The sequence below is a fragment of the Ostrea edulis genome, chromosome 9 (genome assembly GCF_947568905.1).
Source record: "Ostrea edulis chromosome 9, xbOstEdul1.1, whole genome shotgun sequence".
Taxonomy (NCBI): domain Eukaryota; kingdom Metazoa; phylum Mollusca; class Bivalvia; order Ostreida; family Ostreidae; genus Ostrea; species Ostrea edulis.
Window position 1 is genome coordinate 68233599 of NC_079172.1, and position 25325 is coordinate 68258923.

Genomic DNA, 25325 nt, shown 5'->3' on the forward strand with positions numbered 1-25325 from the left:
CAAGGTTAAAGTTTTCAAAAAGTAGGTCAAACTCCAAGGTCAGGGTCACAGGGTCAAAAATGTTGGTACCCACGGAAAGGTCTTGTCACAAGGAATATCAAAGCTCTAGCACTTACTGTTCAAAAGTTATTAGCAAGGTTAAAGTTTCAGACAGAATGACAATTACAATGACAAACAGGACAAAAACAATAAGCCCCCGATCTTCAATCTCAGGGGCATAATAATCATTTCTCCCAAAAACGAAATATAATTTTACAAATCATATAAAATCTGCAACTATTGTGATGTCTAGGAGAAATGGGAACATAAAAACCGCAAAAATACTGATCTACAAATAAGTAATTGAGTAAGAATTGATAAAACTTACCTGTTGTGAAAAAGCAGATTGAAAAGCAAAGAACAACTGCATGGTGATAAATGCTACATTCTGAAATATATCAGTATAGAATATTCATTACCAAAAACTGTTGAATTGGCAATTATAGAACATGAAAACATCTTCACATAGGGTATGAAATATCTGATGTAAAATGTATATTATGTCACTACAAACATAGCATTAATTACTTTCATAATATGAGGCAAATGCTTACTTTGTAAAAGAAATATTGAACTAGAGTTGTCAGTCGGTAGTAAAAATAATGGCCATGGACTAAAAGAAGACGCTGTAAAAACCGGAACTTGGCGAACGCATAGTCACTGTTACGAACAGCCTGTCTCCCCTCTTTTCCCATGACTCCTGTTCATTCATAAACAATCATCCATTATTATCACATTTCACCCATCTATGACTTGAAACCATCTATTCTATCATTAAAACTAGAAGAATTTCTTTTCTCACATAATCACCAGTGTGAGATTGACTTTACCCATGTGAGACAGCCATGTGAGATTTTTCTGTCTCACACTGCTGCGACGTCATTTGATTGTGACGTCATATATTTCTATGATTTACGTTACACGGTGAAGATTTACGTTACACAGTGAAGTAAAATATTTTGCATTGTTATCTTTGAATTTTAATTTATATAGCTTTCTGGCGGACAACCTTGGGTTTTTTAGTTTACACTTACAGTGTAAACCATTTTCGGGTATGCTCTTTCTGCTTATCTAATTAGTTTTTGCATCGAAGTTCAAATGAGGATTTTGATAATTTAGAATTTTCTCAAAGCTCCTAAATTTATACACTAAACTGTAGGTAAAATGTGAGAAAAATAATCCTTCATTATTTACTCGTGTGGGATAGGGAAATTCCACCTCTGGAACAAGATTCGCTGTCTAGGACTCGGCAAAGCCTCGTCCTAGACTGCGAATCTTGTCCCCTCGGTGGAATTTCCCTATCCCACACTCGTACTAATGAAGGATTCTATTAATCTTAGTTACTTATCAAATAATTAATAATCATACTAATGTTAAATTTGGACCGAAATTGAGAACACAAAATCTTTTAAAACTGAGGAAAGTAAAACGAAGCATACCTAATCCCACATGGGCTTCCTGAATCATGCTGACATCATTAGCACCGTCCCCTATAGCTGCCGTTACTGGGGCGTGACTGGCAGTTTTCATCAGCTTCACAACCTACCAACACACAACAGCTAATCATTGAAACTCACACCAACACAGAACAGTTAATCATTGAAACTCACACCAACACACAACAGCTAATCATTGAAACTCACACCAACACACAACAGTTAATCATTGAAACTCACACCAACACACAACAGTTAATCATTGAAACTCACACCAACACAGAACAGTTAATCATTGAAACTCACACCAACACACAACAGTTAATCATTGAAACTCACACCAACACACAACAGTTAATCATTGAAACTCACACCAACACACAACAGTTAATCATTGAAACTCACACCAACACAGAACAGTTAATCATTGAAACTCACACCAACACACAACAGCTAATCATTGAAACTCACACCAACACACAACAGTTAATCATTGAAACTCACACCAACACAGAACAGTTAATCATTGAAACTCACACCAACACACAACAGCTGATCATTGAAATTACAGTCTTTACTACATACAGAGGTAAGTTGTCAACATTTATACAACATACTGCAATCAACACATATAATCTTAAATTTTGATGGGCTGGCCTTGTTTTTATGGTAGTATTAAACACGTGGCCCTCCTATTGTGTTAATTCTTCAGCTTGATTGGTAGAACACTGGACTGTCGTGCCTGAGGTACCACGTTCGATCCCTAGCAGAGACAACCATCGTCTCTGTTACTTTTTATATTCATTGACTTAATCGAATGAAATGAACCTAAATTCCAGGAGGGCCCTTTATTTGTAAGATAGTTATGACAAATTCACATTAACTCTGAGTTTACTTTTGGAGATCATTCTGCCCTCTACACAGAGGTGTACATCTTTTGATCTGTCTGACATGCTTTACCTCAGCCTTCTGTAATGGGGACATCCTACAGCATAAAACTGCTGCACACATTTGGCATAGTTCTCGGAATACTTCAGTATGCTCTCCAAGGGCAAAAGTCAGGCTAAAGCCATCTACAATCAACACAAACTGCTGGCTGGAGGGACTCCGATCTTGAATTCTGGAAAGGTTACAGGGAAAACAATTTATGGTGCATATGTATGGTATACTTTTATAAACATATTCATCTGTGTACTAAATCTATTTTAAAACTATAAAGGATTTGTTTTAAGAGAATGGCCACATGTTGACAGATAAGGGTGAGGTGTATTTTAAGCAAATACCAAGGCTGCGTTCAAGATCGTAGCAGCTAGCCTAGCTGTTAGGCTAGATATCTAGGTCTATTGAACGCACTGTATGAATTAACGCTTGTTATCCCTACGTAGGGCTAGCCTAGCACATCGTTCAAGATCGTAGTGCTACTGAGCCCTACATAGCCGCTACGATCTCGAACCCAGCCTTGGTGTCTAATTTTAACACAGAATCAGAATGCAGACACAATTTTTACACCAGACCTCCATTACTTGTGTATAAGATATTATAAGATAAGATAAGTTTATTCCAATTTTGGTCCCAGAGGGCATAACAGTAAGACAGTTTATAAAGAAGGAAATTCAAAAAAGAAAGAAAGTTTACAACATTAACTACAGGTTACATAGACTGCAAACTGCATGTGGATGCAGCATGTTGGGGAAACAAGTACATACATATATGAATTGCTAATCATGTATATATACAAGTAGATGGACAGTATCAGTATTATACCAATAAATGAATAATAAACTATAATGATTTTTGCAGTAACGATTTCTCCACAATTCCGTTACTTGTGTATATGTTTAACGATTTCTCCACAATTCCATTACCTGTGGATATGTTTAATGATTTCTCCACAATTCCATTACTTGTGTATATGTTTAATGATTTCTCCATTATTCCATTACTTGTGTATATGTTTAATGATTTCTCCACAATTCTGTTACCTGTGAATGTTTAATGATTTCTCCACTATTCCATTACTTGTGTATATGTTTAATGATTTCTCCACAATTCTGTTACCTGTGAATGTTTAATGATTTCTCCACAATTCCGTTACCTGTGGATATGTTTAATGATTTCTCCACAATTCTGTTACCTGTGGATATGTTTAATGATTTCTCCACTATTCCATTACTTGTGTATATGTTTAATGATTTCTCCATTATTCTCCTACCTGTGGATATGTTTAATGATTTCTCCACAATTCTGTTACCTGTGGATGTTTAATGATTTCTCCACTATTCCATTACTTGTGTATATGTTTAACGATTTCTCCACAATTCCATTACCTGTGGATATGTTTAATGATTTCTCCACTATTCCATTACTTGTGTATATGTTTAATGATTTCTCCATTATTCTCTTACCTGTGGATATGTTTAATGATTTCTCCACAATTCTGTTACCTGTGGATGTTTAATGATTTCTCCACTATTCCATTACTTGTGTATATGTTTAATGATTTCTCCACTATTCCGTTACCTGTGGATGTTTAATGATTTCTCCACTATTCTGTTACCTGTGGATATGTTCAATGATTTATCCACTATTTTGTTACCTGTGGATATTTAGTGAATTCTCCGCTATTCCGTTACATGTGGATATGTTTAACGATTTCTCCACTATTATATTACTTGTGGATATGTTTAATGATTTCTCCACTATTATATTACCTGTGGATGTTTAATGATTTCTCCACTATTCCGTTACCTGTGAATGTTTAATGATTTCTCCACTATTCCGTTACCTGTGAATGTTTAATGATTTATCCACTATTCCATTACCTGTGGATGTTTAATGATTTTTCCACTATTCCATTACTTGTGTATATGTTTAATGATTTCCCACTATTCTGTTACCTGCGGATATTTAGTGAATTCTCCGCTATTCCATTACCTGTGGATGTTTAATGATTTCTCCACTATTCTGTTACCTGTGGATATGTTTAGCGATTTCCTCCCCACATCTCGTGTGATCAGTACACGTGGCTTTTGTCACACGAAGTTCCTCCATTCCGTCGATGATGTGTCCAGCAGAATAACTGATATTGACTGCCGTCTCCTCCTTGTCACCAGTCAATACCCACACCTGTAATATACCTGTATATAAAACATCCCTCAAAATCTATCAACACCCACACCTGTAATATACCAGTATATAAAACATCCCTTAAAATCAATCAACACCCACACCTGTAATATACCAGTATATAAAACATCCCTCAAAATCTATCAACACCCACACCTGTAATATACAAGTATATAAAACATCCCTTAAAATCTATCAACACCCACACCTGTAATATACCAGTATATAAAACATCCCTCAAAATCTATCAACACCCACACCTGTAATATACCTGTATATAAAACATCCCTCAAAATCTATCAACACCCACACCTGTAATATACCAGTATATAAAACATCCCTCAAAATCTATCAACACCCACACCTGTAATATACCAGTATATAAAACATCCCTCAAAATCTATCAACACCCACATCTGTAATATACCAGTATATAAAACATCCCTCAAAAGCTATCAACACCCACACCTGTAATATATCAGTATATAAAACATCCCTTAAAATCAATCAACACCCACATCTGTAATATATCAGTATATAAAACATCCCTCAAAATCTATCAACACCCACACCTGTAAGGCATCTCAAAAGATATCTCATCATACTCCTAAACACTGGCTCTCTAACATAATATGTTTCCATCCATCAGTTACAATATTTCACATGTAGAAAATATAGAAAGAAGGGCGCCAGAAGGAGGGAATTCACAAATTATCATTCATTGCTTAAGTATTCTATATCTAAGATTTTATCTGCGGGAACTAAATTTTCGCGAATGATTAGTCTCACAAAATTACACATAAATGTTTTCACAAATAAAATGTAATTCACAGTAGCTTGATAACAACAATAGATTCAGTGGTACACTGTACAAACCCTTTACCTTGATGCCTGCTCTGCGTAGAGTGCAGTGGTACACTGTACAAACACTTTACCTTGATGCCTGCTCTGCGTAGAGTGCAGTGGTACACTGTACAAACCCTTTACCTTGATGCCTGCTCTGTGTAGAGTGCAGTGGTACACTGTACAAACCCTTTACCTTGATGCCTGCTCTGCATAGAGTGCAGTGGTACACTGTACAAACACTTTACCTTGATGCCTGCTCTGCGTAGAGTGGTGATGGTTTCTGGGACACCGTCCTGAAGCCTGTCCTCCACTGCAGTGGCACCGAGAATGTGAAGGTCTTTCTCTATTGCCTGGAAGGCTTCTTGCAACTAGAAAAGCATATTTAAAAATATTTTACAACGAAATTGTTTCATATTCATGATCGACATGCAGCACATTCTTAAAACAACTACATTCACATTATCATCCCGGCCACATGATAGGCATTCTGCATTAGATTATTCTGCACTGTAAGAACAATGGTGTACCTTTTCTTCCCGACCGTCCAATGAATTCCTGGCCTCAGTCAACATGCCATTCATCCTCTCATATTCTTTTAGTGTCAACACTCTCTTGCCTAGGGCCAATGTTCTCAGTCCAAGCTGTAAAATCAATGAGCATCAAAACTAGAAAAGTGACAAGTCAGAAACAGCTCCGCGATAAATCTGAAAGCTGACAAGTCAGAAACAGCCCCCCGATAAATCTGAACACTGACCAAGTCAGAAACGACCCCACAATAAATCTGAAAAATTCTAAGTCCAAACATTTTGTAAAGACAAATCCAATAAATCTGAAAATCAAAACGGGGTCTTCCTCTGCCTAAACAAGTAATCTGTAGAAAAGTTACGAAAATCTCTCCATGGAAATGCATGTCATAGAAAGTGCTGTCTGCAGAGTGATTACTACAGGGCACCCGCCAAATGGTGTGGCCCGAACAACTTGCCCTGACAATGTATAAGCCTGCCCTACCTGACTTCTCCTTACAGAAACCAGTGGCTAACAATAACCACTTTTAGATTCCCTATGGGAGTTTTTTAACATATTATAACCCGTCTAATGTGCTGCCAGTGACCACCGTAAATTAACTACAGTCAAACCTTGTTATCTCAAACTCAATGGGAGCAAGAAAAAACTTCAAGATATCCAAGGATTCGAGATATCAAGGGTAAAATACTAAAAGAAAAAGTGGTCGGGACTTCCGAATCATTTTGACATATCCATGGTATTTAAGATATCAGTGTTTGAGATACCCAAGTTCAATTGTATGAATCTGTCAGACAGTGTATCTTCTACTTGCCACTGCATAGTCGTGAATGTGATCGTTGGTTCGGTCAGTTTCCCCAGATATTCCCATCTTCAACACGGCTGTCTCAGCTCCCTTACACAACAGCACAATTTCATCTGTCAAGAAAGATAATTTATCATGCAAGAATTAGGGTTTCTAATATTGGAATTAAGAGAAAAAGAGGCTTTTTCTTATATTTCAGATTTAATTGAAAATCCTACTTCTGGGTTTTATTTCTTAATATTTCAGACTGGACAGAAATTCCTACAGGTTTGAAATAGAATAACTTGACAAACATTCATACAAAACTTTTAAAAGTTAATAATAGTCACAGTATGTTACACAGGAAAGTCCATGATATTCATACCATGTGAGTGACATTCATACCATGTGAGTGACATTCATACCATGTGAGTAACATTCATACCATGTGATATTCATATCATGTGAGTGACATTCATACCATGTGAGTGACATTCATACCATGTGATATTCATATCATGTGACATTCATACCATGTGAGTAACATTCATACCATGTGAGTGACATTCATACCATGTGAGTGACATTCATACCATGTGAGTGACATTCATACCATGTGATATTTATATCATGTGAGTGACATTCATACCATGTGAGTGACATTCATATCATGTGAGTGACATTCATACCATGTGAGTGACATTCATACCATGTGATATTCATATCATGTGAGTGACATTCATACCATGTGAGTGACATTCATACCATGTGATATTCATATCATGTGAGTGACATTCATACCATGTGAGTGACATTCATACCATGTGAGTGACATTCATACCATGTGATATTCATATCATGTGAGTGACATTCATACCATGTGAGTGACATTCATACCATGTGAGTGACATTCATACCATGTGAGTGACATTCATATCATGTGAGTGACATTCATACCATGTGAGTGATATACTATATGAGTGACATACCACGTGAGTGATGTTCATACCGTTTTCTTTCTGGATGATGACACTCATTCTTTTCCTTGTGGCGTCAAACTCCAGAACATGAAGCAGTCTGTATCTCCGCATCTCTCCGTGGAATGTTACCTCTAAATGGTCGTCTCTGATACCGTGAAAAACAACTCCGTACCTAAAGAAATCAAGAAGCGAAAAACTGCAGCTGTCCTTAAAAGAATTATACCCCATGTGGGGGCACACAAAACTAACTGGGTATATTTTGAAAAAACAGTATTGTATTTGAACACTTCATTCTTTGTAAATAACTTCTGATCCATCCCTGTTTAACTACAGTCTGACCTTGACTGACCTTGACTGAGGATCACAACTCATGTTCTGCTCAGAAGAATTTGAATGTGATTACCTGATGACAGACCTACATGTCTCCTCAACAACGGACACTAACAAATAAATTGCAGGTAAAATGCTTTATCCAAATCTTGAATTAAACAAGGGATTTGTAGATGTGAGCTAAGACCAGGGAAAAATTCCATTGATAAACATTTAATACTTTAAAAATAAGCTGGGAATTCACCTAAAATGCCATTTTTAAAACCTGCCATTAAACATAAAATGTAGATCAAAGACCACATGTTTGCATCATCTACGGATGAAGCATCCACAGATGTGGCAGGGATTCGTTGTCTGTAACCACAGAAACCTGAATTGTAGGTCAGGAGAAGTACTCAGAGATTGAATGTAACCACGGAAACCTGAATTGTAGGTCAGGAGAAGTACTCAGAGATTGAATGTAACCACGGAAACCTGAATTGTAGGTCAGAAGTACTCAGAGATTGTCTGTAACCATGGAAACCTGAAGGTCAGGAGAAGTACTCAGAGATGTGCTTTACGAGCAAGACTAGTGTGGTTTGAATTTAACTTGGATTGAATAGGTTTTTTATTCTGAGTGTATCACATGTCTAACAGCGATAAGATGATTTCCTGTAATTTCTTGACTGGAGACATGTCCACATCAAGAATTAACAGACCATAAATTCTTCATTGACATTCCTCTAGTTTACAATATATAGAATTTCTATAAATAGATGTGGTGTTTCTGTATGAGTAGTATTTACTCAGTCTTTATCGATTGACATAACATCACTATTTACCTGCAGCAGGCCTCCACAAAGGCTTTCTCATCAGGGGACGAGGACTGATACTCGTAGTCCATTCCCGTGTTACTATAGAGGGTCGACGCCCCCGTCTCTGTCGCTTCGCGGTGATCGACCCGCACAGTGTGACAAAGGGCAAGTAACTCCAGAAACTCCTCTATCTCAGCCTGAGAAGACAAATGACTAAACTGTCTACTCCAGTCATACAAGTTTAAAATGTTTACAGCTGTAGCACTGACCAATGAAACGGCTTTAGAGTTTGATCGTGGGAAGTTTATTTAGGTCAACAGAAGCAAAGCATGGCCTCTTATGAACCCTTGAGTTTAATTCAGCAGCATAAAATATTACCAACTACAGTAAAACAGCCTTATAACAAACCAGCTTATAACGAATCCACACTTACTGCGAAGTGATCTTTATTATCAGAGGAAAATAACAAATAAGGTATTGGATATAACAAAGATTGGTTATAACAAACTGTTTTTCGCTGACCTTGGAGATTCGCTATTACTGTGTCTACATCAACATGTGTGAGAAGCGAACCAACAGGCTATACAGAATAATTCAGAAACAGAAGCAGGCCATTCAGGACAAGAAACACATGTGAATGCAGTGATCTTGGTTATGTATAATTAAACATTTTAAAAAATATCACTTGAACAATTCTTAAACACATAAAGGCCATTGACGTGAGCACAGGAACTTTGGTAAGAATAAAGGGTGGTGTATTCAGAATAAGATAATAGTTAAAAGTCTGGCAAACAGCTGGGTATACAAATAACATAGGAGTTTAACAGATAATTAGAGAAGGGTATCCGTGCGAAGTCTTATTCAGTTTTCACAATCTGTGCTTAATCTTAATCAATTCTCTCTCATTACATGCAAAATCGTGCGTATATTAAATCTTAATCAGTTTTCTCATTACCTACATAATCATGAGTAGCTTTAATCAGTATTTTCATTATTCCATATCATTTGAAAACAGTTAATAAAACCAAATGAAATCATACGAAATTTTAATTGCATCTTTGAAACATATTTCTGAAGGTGTCTGCCAGTGCGTGGACTAAATCCTTTGAGGGGATATATAACATTACCTTGCAAAGAAAGGATTTCTTTTCTTCTGCCTGTTTGAGTAATTAGACACTTTAATTATGAGAAGTTTATAAATCCCCACACAAAGACGTCTGTTAGTCCGGCTCAACCGTGACTTACTTACCGTGAGACGAATTACGGGGGTGCTCTGCCCTCCCTGTGGCGCCATCTCGTGGATGTGTCCACCAATTTCCTCGTATTTGATTGCATTAATTGAACACTGTCGGAATTGCATGTCGTTCTCTGTCAGGGTCCCTGTCTTATCAGTAAACAGGTACTCCACCTAATAATTATAATGACGGGATTAATGTCCTCTGATCCTACATAAAATCAGTGAATAATTATAATGACAGGATTAATGTCCTCTGATCCTATATAAAATCAGTGAATAATTATAATGACAGGATTAATGTCCTCTGATCCTACATAAAATCAATGATGTAGAAATATTATGATATCTTTAAACTTGAAAATATTGGTGGCAGTGAATTAGTCTTTGTAAAAATGAAATCAATCTATGTAAAACAAAAATGTTCATGACTGACATCGAGGTCTGCACACAGTTTAGTATTCAGTTACCGAGCAACCAGTGACTGGCATCAGTAATACAATACACAAAAGAGTTCTCATCGAAACATGTGGTTAGGAGAGGGGGAGGTAACATGACAATGAATGAGAAGAAAAGAAAAAATGAACAGGTATGTTTAATATGTTCTTTTTGAGAAATTTGCTTAAGAATAACTTCAGTTTCGACGTGCAGTCTCGGAATCCTGAGACAGATGATCAATTAAAATTTCCTGATCTACCATGTTGTATCTGTATAAATGCATCTACACAGATTGACTGACTAAGTTTTTGATGTGATGTGTTGTACAGAAACATGAGAAACAAGAGACTGTTTTTATGAAAAACAAATGTCTCCCCAGCTCCCCAAATTGGAAATGCACCAAACCTCCTCCCCTTAATGTACTGCATGGTAAGAAGGAGAAAGCATGGGCAGGACCATAGACATTATGAACTCCAATAAGCCATATAGGAAAAGCATTCACAAACTATTTAACACCCTCCACCTCTCTTAGAGCCACTATAACTTTTAGGAAAATAATTAAATCCTCTCGACAATATGCACATCTACAAATGGCAATGAAGCATTGTACAAAGTCTCAAATCTATCAGATAAGCCATATAGGAGTAGAAGTGTTCACGAGCTATTTTACATCCTCCACCCCTCTTAGATCCACTATAACTTTTAGGAAAATAATTGGATCCTCCTGTTCTGACAATATGCACATCTACAAATGGCAATGAAGCATTGTACAAAGTGTCCAGTCTATCCATCCGATAAGCCATATAGGAGGAGAGACGTTCACAAGATTTTGTGACAGACAAATGGACAGAAAGTACAAAAACAGTATGTCTCCCCCTGGAAGAGGTGAGACATGACTGACAGATTGACTAACCTGACCGAGTTCTTTGTTTAGGTTGGATGTGTTGGCCTGGGCAGTGGTGAGACATAATGATTGTGAGAAATTGACTAACCTGACCGAGTTCTTCGTTTAGGTCAGATGTGTTGGCCTGGGCAGTGGTGAGACATAATGATTGTGAGAGATTGACTAACCTGACCGAGTTCTTCGTTTAGGTCGGATGTGTTGGCCTGGGCAGTGGTATCTGAATCCTCATCATACATTTCTAAATCCCATTGTAAAAACATAGAACCCACAAACTTCTGGACCTCTGTAAATAAAATATGTAGTTCAATTTAAGATTACACAAATTCACATAGCCTGATAATTTCCGATTGCGATTTAATAATCAAGGTCCACATAGTCATCTCACTCTACGTCTATTGAAAATTAGTTGTTTTTTTACATAGAAGATATCAAATCTGAAGCCTATACATGTTGTGGGCTTAGGTTGCCTCCTTAAAACATTTCACGCTTACTTCATGTAAGGTGAAGATAACGAACAGTGATCAATCTCATAACTCCTATAAGCAATACAAAATAGATAGTTGGGCAAACACAGACCCCTGGACACACCAGAGGTGGGATCAGGTGCCTAGGAGGAGTAAGCATCCCCTGTTGACCCGCCATGAGCCCTATATCCTGATCAGGTAAATGGAGTTATCCGCAGTCAAAATCAGTGTGCCAAGAACGGCTTAACAATCGGTATGAAACACGTCAGACAGCATTTGACCCAATTCATTTCATATGAAGATATTTCCACAACTTTTCTGATATATTATTTCATATGAAATTTATGTTACTTGAGGCAAAATCCTGGTGATCCTAAGAGATGATATAAAGAAAATATCATTTCTGGTTTTACTTTTTCTTTCTTTTGATATTTTTATTATGATGAATTTTTTTTTACACTATTTTCCATTCCATCAACAAAGAGCGACTATGTGAAAATTAATTATATAGTTACTTAATACCAGTACATCTGTATCTTTCAATAATTGATAACGACCGAAAAATAAAATTCTTGTTCTTAATGCACTCGGTGTATTTGGTAGACAAAAGAAATCATGGCAGATGATAAATTGGCATACAACAACAATAAATGTACAAAATTTCTATTTCATATCTCCAAAATATCACATGGATGATTCCCACTAGTATGTCTTATGATATATACATGCCTAGCTTTTACTTTATACTTACCAACAGTAACATACAAAGAAATAGGAATGATGTAGTTGTAAAGAATCATGAAGGAGAGGAAATCTGATATCACATTCTTAGCCTGTCAAAAAACAAGAAAATCAAAATTAACCAAGCATTCCAATTACTCTATAAATATACTGTAAACCAACTTTTATTCGTGTGTGAGAAATTTTCATGAGGTTTGCAAGAAACTTATCATGAATATTTCTCCCAGCGAACTCGTCCTTTGATGCCTCGTATTTGTTTAAGATTATCTTCACAGACTTGGCTGTGAAAAAGATTTGCCACCAACCAACTTACCACTGGTAAATTGCACAATAAAGTCATCGCAAATAAATGTTGGTTTGCAAAATTTACATTTAATCATACTGTATACCTACATTTACATCTTGCTTGGCGTCCGGTATGTACCATGGGTTCCCGATTCTGTCCTGACCCATATACCAGTATGACAGAATAGTACTCACTAACGCCTCCAACAGCAGGATTACCAGGAATATGATCAGGTAAGTATTCATACCCCTAAAATCAAATGTCAACATCAGGTAAGTATTCATACCCCTAAAATTAAACGTCAACATCAGGTAAGTATTCATACCCCTAAAATCAAACGTCAACATCAGGTAAGTATTCATACCCCTAAAATCATGTCAACATCAGGTAAGTATTCATACCCCTAAAATCAAACATCAACATCAGTTAAGTATTCATACCCCTAAAATCAAACGTCAACATCAGGTAAGTATTCATACCCCTAAAATCAAACGTCAACATCGGTTAAGTATTCATACCCCTAAAATCAAACATCAACATCAGTTAAGTATTCATACCCCTAAAATCAAACGTCAACATCAGGTAAGTATTCATACCCCTGAAATCAAATGTCAACATCACGTAAGTATTCATACCCCTAAAATCAAACATCAACATCAGTGAAGTATTCATACCCCCAAAATCAAACGTCAACCACATTAACAAAGTTCAACATTATTCATTAGATATCTCAATGCTGCATTCATTAAATATTTCAATGCTGCATTCATTAAATATTTCAATGCTACATTCATTAAATATCTCAATGCTGCATTCATTAAATATCTCAATGCTGCATTCATTAAATATTTCAATGCTACATTCATTAGATATTTTAATGCTGCATTTATTAAATATTTCAATGCTACATTCATTAAATATCTCAATGCTGCATTCATTAAATATTTCAATGCTACATTCATTAGATATTTTAATGCTGCATTCATTAAATATTTCAATGCTACATTCATTAGATATTTTAATGCTGCATTCATTAAATATTTCAATGTTACATTCATTAGATATTTCAATGCTGCATTCATTAAATATTTTAATGCTGTGGTAAATTATTTGCATACCTTTCAACTCTGGAAAATTTGGTGCTTTTGGCCTTTGAATTCAAGGCCATTTTTGTATCTGGACCCGTATAAATTGCACAACCTAAATATACAAAAAATGTAAGATTTAGTTTTACAATAATGTAACACTGCATCTATATAAAACAAATGGAAGTGGGCCCTGTTTAACAATAGACTAAAAATGTTACAATAGTAACATACTTCTAAAAACTCATCAACTATGACATTAAACTAAATTCTTCATCACATTCAAATAACAATTGAATCAACATAAAGATTAAGATGAATTGCACATGAAGATTTTGGTCCAAGTTCTTCCCCTTAGCACCATATGTGGAGACTGTAGCCCACCATACATCTACAGAATAGGAGGAAGAAAATATCCAGCAATTCTCGACACCAGCACCACATCAATTCTAAGATGTCTACCATAGCCAGGCATTAGAAACAAGAAGTGAAAACCGTGGGTCTTTTGGTTATAACCTTAAAAAACAGAGGCCTGCATCACTGTAGGTATCCACACAATAAAGAACCCTCACTGCTATAAATAGCTCTAATCAAACTGTATTGGTAAAAATTGATGGCACTTCACCTACTGCTGGTGACGTCTCTGTATGTGTAAACAAGATGTCTTTATGGAACACTATGCCCGTGATAGCAAATTTGGCATTTTAACGAGAATTTTAAGTAATAGGAAAAACGTTCTTAGAAAAACGCGGCGTAATAACGAAAATGGCGATGAATTAAGTGGCGATAATTCAAGAATTAACTGTACAAAATATGAAAGCCGTTCAGGAGATATTGCCAAGGTCAGCTTTTCTTAAAGGTAAGTCAAACTCCAAGGTCAAGGTCACAAGGTCAAAATCTTTGGTACCACAAGAATGGTATTGTCACTAGGAATGTATACAAGAATGGTATTGTCACTAGGAATGTACACAAGAATGGTATTGTCACTAGGAATGTACACAAGAATGGTATTGTCACTAGGAATGTACACAAGAATGGTATAGTCACTAGGAATGTACACAAGAATGGTATTGTCACTAGGAATACACACATGAATGGTATTGTCAATAGGAATGTACACAAGAATGGTATTGTCACTAGGAATACACACATGAATGGTATTGTCAATAGGAATGTACACAAGAATGGAATTGTCACTAGGAATGCACACAAGAATGGTATTGTCACTAGGAATAGAATACACACATGAAATATGAGAGCCCTATCACTCACCATTCAAAAGTAATGAGCAAGGTTAAAGTTCTGAACAGACAGACAGGACAAAAACATTATGTCCTCCAATGTTTAGATGGGGGCATAAAATTGTTGGAATGGGACATTAAAACAATATATACAAATAAACAAGAGCCATGACAATGTTAAAATCTTACAAAAACCTGACATAAATACAAACAATGGATAACCTTTGAATAAGAAAGTTTATTAAGCCTTCAGGCCCAATCTGTTAAGAATAAAACAGATATCAGTACCTGTGTGTCTATAGTTCACACAGCATTATCATCTAATAAAGGGTTTTTTTAACACTCAGTCACTCAGATTACCATATACAAAAGGTGTATTTTTAAGTCTGGCTCCCCTAAGCAGGATGTTTTCTGGTCCCAAGGATTTCAGAACATGGTGGGAATCATTGTACACTTTTATACGACCAATAAACTTGTAGAGATCTGCAATAGGTTGCTGGCATTCAATGTTGGCACATAGATTGGTGAATTCGCCTTCCTTCTGAAACTTTCTCGTCTCCGGAACACAAAAATGAGTCTGCAAGAAAGTAAACAATATCAGTATTTCAGGAACAATGGATAATTCATCTGGGTAATCTAGCTCATATCATTAAAACAATGAATACTGTAGAAGTACTTTTTTCCGCACGGTATTAATTTACGCTATGTCCGCGGTCACAAATTTTCCACGGAAATTTATCCCAGTGTACTTAAAGTAAATGAAAGACATTAAGTGGCAATCTAAGAAATCCGCCCAATTTTCTACCTGCGGAATAACCAGAAATTGTCATTCCGCGGACTTATGAACCAGTGGAAAAAAGTACGTTTACAGTACTTCGTCTGGGTAATCTAGCTCATATCATTAAAACAATGGATACTTCATCTGGGTAATCTAGCTCATATCATTAAAACAATAATTCATCTGGGTAATCTAGCTCACATCATTAAAACAATGAATAATTCATCTGGGTAATGTAGCTCACATCATTAAAACAATAATTCATCTGGGTAATGTAGCTCACATCATTAAAACAATAATTCATCTGGGTAATGTAGCTCACATCATTAAAACAATAATTCATCTGGGTAATCTAGCTCACATCATTAAAACAATAATTCACCTGGTAATGTAGCTCATATCATTAAAACAATGAATAATTCATCTGGGTAATCTAGCTCATATCATTAAAACAATGAATAATTCATCTGGGTAATGTAGCTCATATCATTAAAACAATAATTCATCTGTGTAATCTAGCTCACATCATTAAAAAATGAATAATTCATCTGGGTAATCTAGTTCATATCATTAAAACAATGAATAATTCATCTGGGTAATCTAGCTCATATAGTGCACTTAACACTGAAACTGGCTCTCAAACTCTCAAAGATATCAAAAGAATGGGTATCTATGCTACATTTAATGGATATCTTGCCTACAACACATAGATTAGATATCTTGCCTACAACACATAAATTAGATATCTTCCCTACAACAGATAAATTAGATATCTTCCCTATAACACATATATTAGATATCTTGCCTACAACACATAGATTAAATATTTTCCCTACAACACATAGATTATATATCTTCCCTACAACACATAGATTTGGTATCTTGACTACAACACATAGATTAGATATCTTGCCTACAACACATAGATTAGATATCTTGCCTACAACACATAAATTAGATATCTTCCCTACAACAGATAAATTAGATATCTTCCCTATAACACATATATTAGATATCTTGCCTACAACACATAGATTAAATATTTTCCCTACAACACATAGATTATATATCTTCCCTACAACACATAGATTTGGTATCTTGACTACAACACATAGATTAGATATCTTGCCTACAACACATAGATTAGATATCTTGCCTACAACACATAAATTAGATATCTTCCCTATAACACATAGATTAAATATTTTCCCTACAACACATAGATTAGATATCTTCCCTACAACACATAGATTATATATCTTCCCTACAACACATAGATTATATATCTTGCCTACAACACATAGATTATATATCTTCCCTACAACATATATATTAGATATCTTCCCTACAACAGATAGAAAGTCAGAAATGCCATATACATCCTGAATTCTTGTAATGTTTCTCCATTACGACCTATCAAAATGAATATTTGTAGAAGGGGGCCAAATGACCAACTGGTTCTGTTATAATTAACAACAAACACAGTGTCTGATCATTAGCTGTCTGAACCTGTAATATCTGTCATCAGATGATGCTTAGAGAATTTTACATCTTTGGTAGAGAACTTCATTCACACGTTGTGAATCTACACTCACTTTTTATTCTCAATATCCAGGAGTGAAAAGGAGAGTCTTGAAACGTTGTGCTATTTTAGAAATTTATTTAGAAGTTCTAGCACTAAACCTATAAGGCCCAACAATGGCAGTGAACACAAAGTTCACAGTTTTGGTTCCCTTAACTCAAAGGCTGCTTCACAGCAATTTTGGTGCAAATTGTTCATACAGTTTCTGAGAAGTCCAAAATGTTATCAACGACGCACAATCGGCACCACCAGACGGGCACTGGCAGCAATAGGTCACCCGAGTGGCTTAAATTGACCCAAGAATGCATAAGGTTGGATGTTCAAATCTATAACTGTGTTCAGGTTCACCTCCTCGACTAATTACCTTTAAATTGGTTTCGCCATCTAAGTTAGCTGTTGTGACGTAACATTTCCCCTCGGGATCATGGGAGGATATCATCACCAAGTCACATGGGAAACCTTGATTTGCTTCCACTTTCACTATGTCTCCCACCTATCAAGCAATCAACAGCAAATGTTATATAGACATGTTTAGGTTTAAACCTTAATGGACAAACTGATTATTACAAGAGCTCATTATGCTTAGGGTTCCTCAAATGTCATTATCGTTAAAACTGTCATTATCGTTAAAAATTTCATCATCGTTATAAACTTCATTATTGTTATAAATTTCGTTATCGTTACACATCATCAGATTCAAAATCAAATGAGCATTGCACTCCTAACTTTTCTTGATTTGAACATTTTTGCACTGTATGAATTTTAGTGCAGAACATATATTCATGACATTGGAGTGCTCTCTTACTGAGGCAGATTTATGACAGGAACTTTGAATACTTTTTACTTGAGTTGCCTTATTTAGATAAATGACACACATTTCGATGGTTTTATGTCTAGTTTTACAAGTGTGCATTTCAGGTCTTACAACTGTACGTGCTGTGCCTACCTCAACAATTTGACCTTGACATGAGTTTTGTGACCTACATCAACATTTCGTCCTTGACTTCAGTGTTGTGACCTACACTAATGTTATGACCTTAACTTGAGTGTTATGACCTACATTAACATTCTGACCTTGACTTTAGTGTTTTGACCTAAATTAACATCCTGTTCTTGACCTATGTGTTGTGACCTACCTTAATATTCTGTGCCTTTATTTGTGTCAACTCCCCATTGTGGACGATAAATGCTTTTCTATTGTTGACCTCATTGTCTGCTTTGTGTCGTAACCAGTCCTCATACCCCTGTAAACAACAAACACACCCTCAGAAATATTTAGACGTGTAACCAGTCCTCATACCCCTGTAACAAACAAACTATCAGAAATATTTAGAAGTGTAACCAGTCCTCATACCCCTGTAACAAACAAACTCTCAGAAATATTTAGAAGCAAAACTGTTTCCATTCAGTTCTGATTCTTTAAGGACTATCAAGGGTTTAAAATTTGTATGCCCTCTGCCCAGGGAACTGTTTTATGACCTCTGTCCAGGGAACTGTGTCATTTTATGCCCTCTGCCCAGGGAACTGTTTTATGCCCTCTACCCTGGGAACTGTTTTATGCCCTCTGCCCCAGGAACTGTGCTGTTTTATGCCCTCTGCCCCAGGAACTATGCTGTTTTATGCCCTCTGCCTCAGGAACATTGATTAGCAAAAATAGTAAAAATGCACTGAGTTGTAGAACTTTAATTAAGGTAGTATCAGCCGTCAAGCTGTGAAACATTCCCTATGTAACAGTTCCTCAAAACTTAAGTCCAACATTTTTTAATTTTCTCAAAAATTCCTTGCCAAATGCACATCTTTTTGTTTAGTACTAAACAAAGAAATGTCAAATGGATGAATCTTGCAACATGATTTAAAGTTACCCTAAAAGAAACTACACCACAAGTTTCAGCCTAATATGTGACAGAGAAATGAAAAGAGAACCCAGAATGGATGGACAGACCGAAAGACTTACAAACATCGCTGTACCATAGGCGTCTAAAGATAGGTGTACAAAAAGGAAACTTTCTCATACTGTTAAATTCCTAAATATACACGAGGAACTTATCATCACGTAATTTTGCGAGAAACATCACTTGCGAAAAAACATTTCTCGCTTTTATTTTTATATTGCTGAAATACATGCAAAAACACTTGATCAACAGAGCACTCACAAATTTATTTTTTCGTGATTTGACATCCATGAGTCATTTCACAATCATAAGTACTCGCGTAAAATAAGGAATCTACAGTATTCAAAGTACATGTTTATCATACACGCCTACACATGTGCTTATGTTACTAATGATATGTGTGATTTTATGATTCTTCAAATTTACCTGTAATATTTAAAGTTTTTCAGGTAGAAACTTAATTTCTACTGAAATAGTAATCCCATTGTCTGGTGTGGAGTTTTTTTCTAATCATAAGAAAGTGAAAAAAAAACCCTCAATATTTTCTTTAAAAAGATGAGCAACTTCACCGTTAAGAGCATTCTTCACTATAGCACACCTGTACAGGTCACACACACATACTTCCATGCTTGTCAATATATATAAGGAATAGGGGGGGGGGGGTTAAGATATAACTGATAACTTAGTTTGGTTTTCCTCAAAACTGAATGGGCGACCTCTTTTTTCGTGTGAATACGCTATACGACATATTCTAATATCACACAACAATAATTTGTATGTGTATATGTATACAGACAATATATATTTTTAATTGACAATGAAATGGACAACTGCATGCATTCCCTATATATAATCCTATATTACTATTTTTTCTATAATATTATATAAATAAAGATCAAGAAACAGCATTAAAAAAGGATCCATGATATAGGTTTTATGATTTTACAAACTAAGCAGGAAAATTCTTTTATACTTATTACAAATGTTAAAAATTATTTACAATTAAATCAGACAATGGTGAGAGAAATTTGTATGATTGGAAGTCAAACCCTTGATACTCCTTAAAGCAACTTTAAATCATGAGAGCTTAACAATCGTAAAACTGCCTTCATCTGATTGGATTAGTTAAAAAGTTCCCTTTTCCTGAATAGTTACATGTATAATTGATTGCAAGACTTACACATATAATGCAGACAGGGAATACAACCACATTTACATGATCAATAGATTGGTGTGCTATAATCTTAGAAAGTATGTATACAAATAGGCCAAAGTACATTAGAACATTCACTCTTTTTTGTCATGGATAAAAAGATTTCAATCTTGGCATAGAGAAGTCTGCCTTTGATGATACAAATTTTTATCGTCCTGGTTACAAATTGTTCCAAACATTAAACAATTTTGTACTATAGAGTTTTCATGCTACAACATCCAAGCACCAACATGACACTGATTAATAGATCAGATTCAATCCTCCCTGTGTTTGAATAATGTCAGTCTGTCTTTCCTGTTGTTTATAAGGTTTTATTTGTCCTTCATTTACTCTAACAACAAACATCGTTTATAAAGAAGCATCTCAATGGTATCACCTTACAGGTTTTCCAGCTCCATGGCACCAATGTATCAAGCTTGGTTACATTTAGAGAGACTTCAGAAAATGGTACATGCCAGTTTAAAAAACAGTACTTTAGCAAAAACAGATGCTAGACTTCACAAAACATCAAGAGTGCATGGGGGTTGATGGGATTAGAATTCCTCTGCATGGTTGTTGTAAATAAACACACAGAAAACAGCTGTCATGTGTACATGGTGCACACAGGGGAGCTGGGAAGAAACTCGTTAATTAGATTTGTTACATATTGTTTCCAGACTTTTAATGTGTCTGCCGTAACAAAAAAAGTTTATATTCATAAATCAGTTAAAATCGAAGCAGTCTGAGTCTTTCGTTTAAAATTCTGAAATGGAACAAGAGGTTCATGCCACACAACACTCATCTGAACCAGATGGAACTCGGTGTCGATAGTGGTGGCTGGTTCTGTAAAAACCTAAAGGTGCATACTGATTATTCTGAAACTGAATGTGTTGCTTCTGTATTGTTTATGACATTGTATTCCTACTTGACCTCTGAACCAGTGTAGTGATCCTACTTGACCTTTGAACCCCTATTATGATCCTACTTAACCTCAGGGGCAATGATCTGAAGATTTGGAATGGATTGTACAACCAGTAATACACAGAAAGGGTCCGTCTAATTAGAATTACTACAGTGATATATCTTAAATCTCTCCAGTTCTAGATTTCTTTACTTTTAAACTTTCCCACAATAAATTGTATTTTCCTATGAATATATTCGTTATATGTTGGTGTTTGTTTTTGTGAAAATTTATTGTGTTTCTTAAACACGTTAAACTGTCAATAATACAGCAACACACATTTATAGTGAAGAGCTGAGGACAAACAATTTAAACATATAAACATAATTCATTATATCCAATAAATTCAACTACAATGAATGAAAATCACTTTGCTATCAGCATGAATTCGTTATATTAAGAGTGTTCACTGTAAACATGTTTTCCTGTAAGTGTGAATTCATTATAAGTGTGTTCACTGTAACCTTGTTTTACTGTAAGTGTGAATTCATTATAAGTGTGTTCACTATAACCGTGTTTTACTGTAAGTGTGAATTCATTATAAGTGTGTTTATTGTAACCGTGTTTTACTGTAAGTGTGAATTCATTACAAGTGTGTTCACTGTAACTGTGTTTTACTATAAGTGTGAATTCACTATAAGTGTGTTAACTATAACCGTGTTTTACTGTAAGTGTGAATTCATTATAAGTGTGTTAACTGTAACTGTGTTTTACTGTAAGTGTGAATTCATTATAAGTGTGTTAACTGTAACTGTGTTTTACTGTAAGTGTGAATTCATTATGAGTGTGTTTATTGTAACCGTGTTTTACTGTAAGTGTGAATTCATTACAAGTGTGTTCACTGTAACTGTGTTTTACTATAAGTGTGAATTCATTATGAGTGTGTTTGTTGTAACCATGTTTTACTGTAAGTGTGAATTCATTATAAGTGTGTTCACTGTAACTGTGTTTTACTGTAAGTGTGAATTCATTATAAGTGTGTTCACTATAACCATGTTTTACTGTAAGTGTAAATTCATTATAAGTGTGTTCACTGTAACTGTGTTTTACTGTAAGCATGAATTCATTATAAGTGTGTTCACTGTAACTGTGTTTTACTGTAAGTGTCAATTCATTATAAGTGTGTTTGTTGTAACTGTGTTTTACTGTATCAAGCACAACTATAAATAAGGGATGTAAACAACACTTTGTAAAATAAAAAAAAGGTAGTATCATAAAATAGAAAATATTTCATGAACAATAACTCATCAATTTCCAATTCGTGGAATTATGATTTTATTTTTTACACAATTTCAAAATGTTTAGCACCAACACTACGAGGAAATCTCAAAATGTCTTGGACCAAATGATAGAGAAGAATAAACCCTCAGGTTATTGCTGGTATAATGTACTATCCAGGTTATCGCTGGTATAACGTACTATCCAGGTTATCGCTGGTATAATGTACTATCCTTTGTTGTTTTTTTGGTAGTGATTGCAACTAAGCAAAATGCATTTATAAGATAATGCCTGTGATTTTAAGGATAATAAGTAACAAGTTTTCCTGGTTATATTTATTGCACAATTTTTGTGTACACATTTTGTAAATGTGTAGAAAATTTAAATCAAATTGTCACTGCCTAATGTTGTATTCATTTTGCTCTACACTTGAATCTTCACTAAATGTTTGCATCTAGACTCAAAGCTCTCACTTTTAAATACCAAGAAACACCCACAACCCTCACTTTTAAATACCAAGAACGACCCACAACCCTCACTTTTAAATACCAAGAATGACCAACAATCCACATTTCTAAATACCAAGACCCACAACCCTCACTTCTAAATACCATGCATTTGGCAAAGGAGCAATCAATATAAAGTCTACTCCGGATATAATGAAATCCAGGGGGCCGACCTGAATTGTTCATTATATCCAAAGTTCAATATAACCAATGCTGAACTACACAAATATTGCTACTGGGGGATTTATCTTAACTTCAATATAACATATTTCAATATAACTGACTTCAATATAAGTGAAGTGGACTATACATATTGTTACTTTTTAGGTTTGACAAGCCAATCAATGAGAGGGGCTTGAACCCATCACCCCACCTGACCCCCGGTCATGAAGTGAATGTTGTCACCACTGAATCACTGTAACCAGTTAAATGTCAATAATCTCCTGGTCATCAGATAAACAATCCTACAAATATTCCTTTATCTCTCTCCTTTCTAAAACTTTGATTTAACATATATCTAAGCAATTCAGCTTCTGATGATAGAAATTCTAACATCAAATATGTACATATATATTTGTAAACAAAACACCAGAACTTCAGCTGACAAAAAATTAGTGGGTTGATTGAAATCCTCTCTTCTGTTAAACAAAGACAGACTTATATAAACATGTTTAACAGCTGTGACTGGTGTGCCCCGCCCAACAATCTCTAACTGTGACTGGTGGCCCCGCCCAACAATCTCTAACTGTGACTGGTGGCCCCGCCCAACAATCTCTAACTGTGACTGGTGGCCCGCCCAACAATCTCTAACTGTGAATGGTGTGCCCCGCCCAACAATCTCTAACTGTGAATGGTGTGCCCCGCCCAACAATCTCTAACTGTGAATGGTGTGCCCCGCCCAACAATCTCTAACTGTGACTGGTGGCCCCGCCCAACAATCTCTGACTATGACTGTTATGCCCCACCCAACAATCTCTAACCTGTTTCATAGCTGTGACTGGTGTGCCCCGCCCAACAATCTCTAACTGTGAATGGTGTGCCCCGCCCAACAATCTCTAACCTGTCTCATAGCTGTGACTGGTGGGGGCCAATCTCTAAACTGTTTCATAGCTATGACTAGTGTGTCCCGCCCAACAATCTCTAACTATGACTGGTGTGCCCCGCCCAACAATCTCTAACCTGTCTCATAGCTATGACTGGTGTGCCCCGCCCAACAATCTCTAACCTGTTTCATAGCTGTGACTGGTGTGCCCCGCCCAACAATCTCTAACTGTGACTGGTGTGCCCCGCCCAACAATCTTCCACCTATTTGATGGCTGTGACACTAACTACAAACACTCATGAGACTATATAGATGTACCCCCTCCCTTACAATCTCTCACCTGTTTGATGACTGTGACAGTGACTACAATCTCTCACCTGTTTGATGGCTGTGACAGTGACTACAATCTCTCACCTGTTTGATGACTGTGACAGTGACTACAATCTCTCACCTGTTTGATGGCTGTGACAGTTACTACAAACACTAGAGGGACTATATAGATGTACCCCACTACAATCTCTCACCTGTTTGATGGCTGTGACAGTCACTACAAACACTAGAGGGACTATATAGATGTACCCCACTACAATCTCTCACCTGTTTGATGGCTGTGACAGTTACTACAATCTCTCACCTGTTTGATGGCTGTGACAGTCACTACAAACACTAGAGGGACTATATAGATGTACCCCACTACAATCTCTCACCTGTTTGATGACTGTGACAGTGACTACAATCTCTCACCTGTTTGATGGCTGTGACAGTTACTACAATCTCTCACCTGTTTGATGACTGTGACAGTGACTACAATCTCTCACCTGTTTGATGGCTGTGACAGTCACTACAATCTCTCACCTGTTTGATGACTGTGACAGTCACTACAATCTCTCACCTGTTTGATGGC

The 25325-nt window shown here is 36.0% G+C and overlaps 1 protein-coding gene across 16 annotated transcripts in view; it reads right to left on the bottom strand.

Moving 5' to 3' along the window:
• Positions 1 to 25325, bottom strand: part of LOC125657739 (phospholipid-transporting ATPase IF-like) — a 65508-nt gene that overhangs the window by 22341 nt on the left and 17842 nt on the right. For 14 of the 16 annotated variants that reach the window (XM_056150427.1, XM_056150423.1, XM_056150424.1 and 11 more), the window contains exons 5-23: positions 18747 to 18854; positions 17975 to 18103; positions 15611 to 15827; positions 14043 to 14124; positions 13032 to 13173; positions 12649 to 12730; positions 11601 to 11716; positions 10107 to 10265; positions 9985 to 10014; positions 8885 to 9054; positions 7763 to 7905; positions 6784 to 6887; positions 5975 to 6088; positions 5693 to 5815; positions 4447 to 4601; positions 2436 to 2595; positions 1479 to 1581; positions 594 to 739; positions 368 to 427 (exon numbers count right to left, since the gene is read on the bottom strand). In XM_056150427.1, coding sequence (XP_056006402.1) covers positions 368 to 427; positions 594 to 739; positions 1479 to 1581; positions 2436 to 2595; positions 4447 to 4601; positions 5693 to 5815; positions 5975 to 6088; positions 6784 to 6887; positions 7763 to 7905; positions 8885 to 9054; positions 9985 to 10014; positions 10107 to 10265; positions 11601 to 11716; positions 12649 to 12730; positions 13032 to 13173; positions 14043 to 14124; positions 15611 to 15827; positions 17975 to 18103; positions 18747 to 18854 — 2343 coding nt within the window. The remainder of the gene's footprint in view (positions 1 to 367; positions 428 to 593; positions 740 to 1478; positions 1582 to 2435; positions 2596 to 4446; positions 4602 to 5692; positions 5816 to 5974; positions 6089 to 6783; positions 6888 to 7762; positions 7906 to 8884; positions 9055 to 9984; positions 10015 to 10106; positions 10266 to 11600; positions 11717 to 12648; positions 12731 to 13031; positions 13174 to 14042; positions 14125 to 15610; positions 15828 to 17974; positions 18104 to 18746; positions 18855 to 25325) is intronic. The other 2 variants (XM_056150428.1, XM_056150429.1) reach the window with 1 other exon arrangement.